The following is a 6,951-nucleotide window of genomic DNA, read 5'->3' as shown; positions in this document are numbered from 1 at the left end:
TGGAATAGAAGCATCAAGATTACGAAATCGAGCGATGTGTACAAAGAAAATATGTATAAAATGTTATATAGATGGCACTTACCCTTTCGAGGTTGGCGAAGATGAACCCTAACATGAGCTCAAGGTGTTGGAAATGCAAAAGCACTGAAGGAACATTTTTCCACACTTGTAAAACTACCCAAAAATTTTGGCAAAAATCAGAAAATGGTTGGAGGAAATAACTAAAGAACAAATAGACTATAAACCAGAGTTCTTCCTGTTAGGGATCTCTGATAGATATTTATACCAAAAAGACAAAATATGTAATAATCCATATTCTAACTGCATGGCTAGATTAGCGTTTGCTCAATGTTGGAAATCACCTCATACACCTTCAGAGCAAATGGTTATTCAGAAAATTTGTGAGTGTGCTGAAATGGATAAACTAACGATAGCGTTAAAAACAAAGATTCCTCAACATTTTACGACAACTGGGACTCATGGTATAATTGGCTTACACAGAGACAAATTATGTAAATGATAAAAAGTAACTTAAACATAATGGAAAAGAGGAGTAGATTGGATATGACGAAGAGAAATGATCCTTACAGACTGTCACAAAAAGATATCATTCGTTTTTAATTGTATTTTCTACCCTATTCTCCCTCCCCTTCCTTCCCTCTCTCCCTCTATATCTTTTCTCTTCCCCCAACCAGCCTTTATCCGATGTGTTAGGCCAGGTGTTTTCCTTCTTTCCCCTAGCCGTTTTCTTTCTATTTTGTAAATGTATTGTCGATGTGTTTTTAAATTGTAAATTCAATAAAATCTATTTAAAAATAAAATAAAATTACTAAGAAATATTAGGATCAAGTTGGTTTGCTTATCCACAAGATTCTTAATGCTGATGTATAGTGAAAACCAGAATTTTTCCTTGTAGGATTGATAAAACAAAGAAATAAGGGACTTGGTCCTTATATATGACAATTACTGCAAGGCTTCTATATGCACAAAGATGGGAAGATATGTGAGCTTAATGAGATCAGCAGAGATGGCAAAATTGATTGCTTAAAGTTAATGATTTGATTGCTTGTCTTTCTGCATGATTTAGATTCCTTGCTTGATTTAAAAAAAGCCAAGTCTTGACTTTGGGATTTGATGATTACATGTTTTGACTATAGTATTATGGGGCATTGTTGGAGTTTAAAAGACATACATTTTACTTTAATTATTTTTATATTTTATATATTGGATATTATAGATGCTTATGGAATTATGATTCATTTATGGATTATTTATTTTATTTAGATTAAAAGATAATGATATCGTGTACAGTTCTATTCTTCATTTGTTTGATAGGAATGCATATTATATTTTAATTTTGTATGAGTACTTGTTAAACTAAAATAAGTGTATTATATATATTATAATTGTATCCATATTGAAGAGTTTTTGTTATTGTTGTTTTGTGACTTAAATTTTTTGCTGTTGTTTCATCTCCCTACATTTCCCTTTTTGTTATAATTTTATTATATTAATATTAATCTTTTGTCATTCACTTAATAAAATTCTGCATATATATATATATATATATATATATATATATATATATATAAATTTGCACTACTTGTCACTTGAAATCTTTTTTGAACACAATTTGTTGGTCACAACGCAAATATATGCCATTCTTTAATCGTCCTTGCTGTTTTCTTTTCCTGAAAAAGCAGGAAAAGAATATGGCTTTGAAGCTTGTATCCACATTATTTTTATATAATTTGCAAAAGAAGGAGAAAAGAGAGAGAAGAAGGCAGTGACATAACAGCTTTACATATTACTGTTTTCTCATAATAATCCATGCCTGAAACAGTTTTCAAATCTTGACTCTCAAATTGGCTTGAAATGTACTTTTGTGATTAGCTTGGAATCTTAAAATCAAGCTCTTTTTGAATAATATCAGAACTAAGCTAGATGAGCTTAGTTAGATATTCAGTCAAAAAAATTGTATTTTAAACTAGCCAGATAGTCATAAGTCAGCAGTAAGTGGAAGGTATCCTATCCCTCCCACCTGAGAGAAAAAAGAAAATAAAAGGAAAAGGAAAAAAAGATGACTTTAAATATTCCTTTAAAAATACTTCACGTAATCCACTCAGAGAAATGGCAAATATTTTATTTTAAATCCTAAATTGAAAATGGACATTTTGAACAGGCGGGAAACTGAAAAAGAATTCCATTACTTTTTGAATTATTGGTTTCTTATTGGTTTCTTTTGTTCTTCAGCTCAGGCCTCAAAATAATTTTGTAGCATTTTGGTAAAAATATGTAACCCAGCAATCCAGCAGTGGAAAACAACATGAAGAAAACCTGCACAGCTATTAGATATTTTCCCTTAATGTCAAGGTAAGTTGGAACAATGGATAGCCAAGCACTGCAAAAGGGCAACATATTGCACCTGGTAAATTTAGGTTGTTGAAAGTGCTAGATAGCATTTTGGCTAGAAGAACCATTATAAAATATAAGCCCATGAAATCCAAGATTCACTAAACTATAACAAATGAAATTTCATTATATTTCTGCATAGTTTTTTCTAATTTTGAACGTATGTCAACACCTAGAAAGGTGGAAGAAGACAACCACACAATATAAATAATTACTTGGAACCCTCCCCCCAGAAAAGAACAATGTAGATTTTCAGTCCTTTTTCTGCCCATTCTTGCATGCTGAATCCTGGCTCACCAGCCATGAAAGCCAGAACTACTGTCTTGTAGACAGCTCCTATTCTAACAAAAATTACTTACCAGCAATAAAAGCTACCAATTTAAAAAAATAACTGCTTCTAGTTTCCTAAAAATTCAGTGACAGTAACCTATTTAGTAACAGATATGGGATATGGGATATTGAAACTTGGTTTATAACAAGAGTAAAGGGTATGGAAGATAGGGAGAGAGGAAAGGGAGGAAGAGAGAGAGAAAAGAAGGAAGGATTCTGGCTGTGACTCAAACTACTGAATCTGATTGTGGATCTTCATGCTTTCCTATTATAAACTGCTCATTTTTTTTTCTAAAAATGAATATTGAATCAATAAATAGTTTGAATCGATTTGGATTGTAAATAAATTTCAGTCTGCAAAATAAATACAATCACACTCTCTTCAAAACAAATGGAATGAAGGCTGATTCACAGACTACGATTATATTTTCTATGACAGAATAATTCCAGTTTAAATAGTTACATTTTCCATTTATTTATTACCTCACAAAACAATACATGAGAGATGAATATAAATGATACAAATAACAAATATATGAAATGAGAAATAATACATGACAGAAATGTTGAAATAATTTTGTGTGTTTATTAACATTTTTTTCTTTTAATAAGTTGTTCTCTTTTATTTAACTCTGGCCTAACAATGATTACATAACATTTTGGGAAATATATACAGATCAGAAACCCAGCACTTGAGGCCAAAATGGAGAAAACTTCCACGGCCACCATGTATTTGCCTTTGGTGCTCAGGTAGGAAGGAACAAAAGAGAGCCACACACTGCAGAAGATCAAAGTACTGAATGTGAGACATTTGGCCTCATTAAAACTGCTTGGGAGCTTCCTGGAGAAAAAAGCTACTGTGAAACTGGCAGCTGCCAGAAAGCCCATGTAGCCAAGAACACAGTAGAACATGGTAGCTGAGCCTTCATTGCACTGCAGTACAATTTCTTCAAATTCTGAATAAATGTCTACTTCAGGGAAAGGGGGAAATGTGATGAGCCATACAGCACAGATGCCGGCTTGAATCAAGGAACTAGTAAGAACAATGGATGTGGCCAAGCCTCTTCCCACCCATTTCTTCACCTTGGATCCTGGCTTGGTGGCCATGAAAGCCAGAACCACAGTGATAGTTTTTGCCAGCACAGAAGACACGGCCACTGAGAAGATGATGCCAAAGCTAATTTGTCGAAGGAGACATATTATATTTCCAGGTGCAACAAGGAACTGCAGTGAGCAAAGGAAGCAGAGAAGGAGGGAGATGAGTAGAACATAAGTGAGATTTCGGTTATTGGCCTTGACAATGGGCGTATGGTGGTACTTCAAAAATGTTGCCAGCACTCCAAAAGTGCAAAAAGAAAGAGAAAGTGCCAGAATGACTAAAGTTATCCCCATTGGTTCTTCATAGGATAAGAAAGATATTTTTTTGGGAAGACATGAATCTTTGTCCTTGCTTGGATATTGTTCTTCTGGACATTCAGAACAATCCCGCATGTCTGAATTTAAGAATATATTTTTTAAGTAATCAGTGTGTGTGTGTATATATATATATATAATCTTTGTAATATGATAAAGAAAAAAATGAACAAAAGAGAAATATAATCAAGATAGAAATACATTATTAACAAAAATACATAACAAGTTCTTTTGTAAAATGAGAATGATAGAAATAAAATGAGAACAACAGAACAGAGTAAAATTGGTCATGACATTACAATGTACCTTGATACCCTAAGCTGCTATTGTTTATCTAATTTTCTACTGTGGCATTAATGACTTAGAATTTAGAATGGTTGTCAGCTGCCACTTCATTCTTGCTTCACTATCACTATGTGCCATAAACTTGGTGGGGAATGGGGGTTTCCAGGGTAATAAAACTCACTGTATCTCCTGAGGCACATTTCTCAAGGTTGGGTGGATGGAAAATAGATGCATATCAGCTTTTACTAGAGATGTCCATTTTAAAAACATCTTTTTTGAATTCAATTGGATATGAGAGTCAGTATGGGGGAGCACCTAAGCGAAGAAACAGTTTGACTTGGAAGGTTTTTGTGTCTTCAGTTCTGGCCTTGCATTACTGTAATTCACTTGACTTCTAGTTAACTATACCTTTCTCACCAAATGGAGTTAAGGATTGTTTTTACTTAGAAGATCAGGCTGAGGAAATTCAGAAAATGCTTTATTCTCTTAAAAGACCCCTTTTCATGGTTATTACCCTGTTCTTATACTTTGTATGTTTTCATTTATTTGCTTGTTCTATTTAACAGGTGTAAAATTTGCTGCATGTTTGTTATTGACCCCCAGCTAATATTTTAACTGAGGAAGAGTATGTGACATTGGATGTCTGTGGTTAGAATACATTCAGGTTGTTAAAGGGTTCATTTGCTTTATTTATTCTGTTTTGGTTTTTAATGTAATATTACTTTGTGCCACAAAGTATTATATAATGCAGATGAGCATGTAAGCTTCTAAAAAGTAAAATAGAATAAAACCATATGAATATTCATATTTACAAGTAAAACAAAGCTTATAGTGGATATTTTCTAACACAGTTAAAGAAAGAAGAGAAGCCAAAAGCACTAGTGTTACTTTCGCCAAATCTATTAATTGCTTGAATTATTTTGTAAACCAGATCAAGATAGCATTTAATGTATAGAAATAAGAATGCTAACAGAATAACAGAGTTGGAAGGGACCTTTGGGGTCTTCTAGTTCAATCCCTTACTCAAGCATCAGACCCTATTTCATTTCAGATAAATGGTTGTCCAATCTCTTCTTTAAAATCTCCAGTGTTGGAGCATCCACAATTTCTGAAACTGTTCCAGTGATTAATTATTCTAACTGCCAGGAATTTTCTTCTTGTATCTTCTTTCTTTGATTAATTTCCATCCACTGCTTCTTGTCCTGCCTTAAAGTGCTTTTGAGAATAGGTTGATCATCTCATCTTTATTAGCAATCCCTTCAAGATTGGAATACTGTTATCACTGAAAGCTTAGGAACCAGAGACAAATTCTTTGTGTGTCCAATCACACATGGCCAACAAATAATATTCCATCATGTCATATGTATTCCTTCTTTTCATTAAATTAGAGATACCCAATTCCTGAAGCCATTCTTCATATGTTTTAAACTCTACCCCCCACCCCCGATCATCTTCTCTGTACTCTTTCCAGAGTCTCAATATTTTTTAATATTGTGATGACCAAAATTGGATTAAATATGAAGTCTAAATAAATTAATAACCACATAAATAAACAACTAAATGTTCCCTACAATTACATGTGTTATGTTAAATCCTGGTGTGGTTTCACACTATTAAGATGAATTTTGCTCACAAGGCCTCTTACCCTTCTGTCTTGATATTTTCTCTCTGGGGCATGGAAAACAATCATAGCAGCAAAATGGCTTCTCTTCCTGTTTTTTCTTGAAATAACCAGGAAGGCAGCTTTCAGTACACACAGAAACAGGTAGTGTCTGCCCAAAAATTGAATTAAAGTTAGCATTCAATCAGGTTTTTGATAAAATAATTAAAATATCATGATTAATTGGCATTTTAAATAATAGGATTATAATTGTGAGGTTTTTTCCTCATCAACATTATCATCAAAATTATTCAAGAATCATTTTTTTTCTTCTGTTCTATTAATAGGAGAAGTTATATACAGTAATATTGTTTCTTCTTAGCTGGAAGCATGCTAAAGTTAACTTAGTTGTACTCATAGCTAAAATTTCTTCTGGCCACTTTACATACTTTATATGCTAATACAATGGTGTGGCATATAATAAAGGCATTTACAAGGGTTGGTATATAGGTAAAGATTAAAGATTAAAGAGAGCATATTTAAAAGAGATTACACTCTTTAAATGAAAATGCAGTGACAGCTTGATCCCAAGACTCTGATTCAGGATTGAATCACCACACCTAATTTGTGAACCCAGATTCTGATTTGCAACAGAATTTTCACATCACAGCTTTTCTCCTGCATAAGGTTTGCAACTGATGCCAAATCCAACATCTGGATGGACGTATTTCAAAGAGGAAGCATTTAATCCTTTCTATCCTTCCTTGCCAGATTAAACATGAAGTTGTTACAGGATGTAAATATTAGTGCAGGGATTATTATGGTGGAATCCGGCCTTCACAAGAAACAAACTGATAATCAAGTGATAATATTTCAAAGTTTAGGTAGAATTTAAATAATGGAAATCAAAA

At 33.1% G+C, this 6,951-nt stretch overlaps 1 protein-coding gene across 1 annotated transcript; it reads right to left on the bottom strand.

The window, feature by feature from the left end:
- Positions 1-3,330: 3,330 nt before the first annotated feature.
- Positions 3,331-4,235, bottom strand: LOC113450998 (vomeronasal type-2 receptor 26-like). The gene has a single exon (XM_087917745.1). The coding sequence runs from the start codon at positions 4,231-4,233 to the stop codon at positions 3,331-3,333; it is 903 nt and encodes a 300-aa protein (XP_087773871.1). The 5' UTR covers positions 4,234-4,235.
- Positions 4,236-6,951: the final 2,716 nt, after the last annotated feature.

This window comes from Pseudonaja textilis, chromosome Z (assembly GCF_049901715.1).
Source record: "Pseudonaja textilis isolate UNSWEBS1 chromosome Z, rPseTex1.2, whole genome shotgun sequence".
Classification (NCBI taxonomy): Eukaryota; Metazoa; Chordata; class Lepidosauria; order Squamata; family Elapidae; genus Pseudonaja; species Pseudonaja textilis.
The sequence above is the reverse complement of the archived record's forward strand: the minus strand, read 5'-3'. Positions and strand labels throughout refer to the sequence as shown.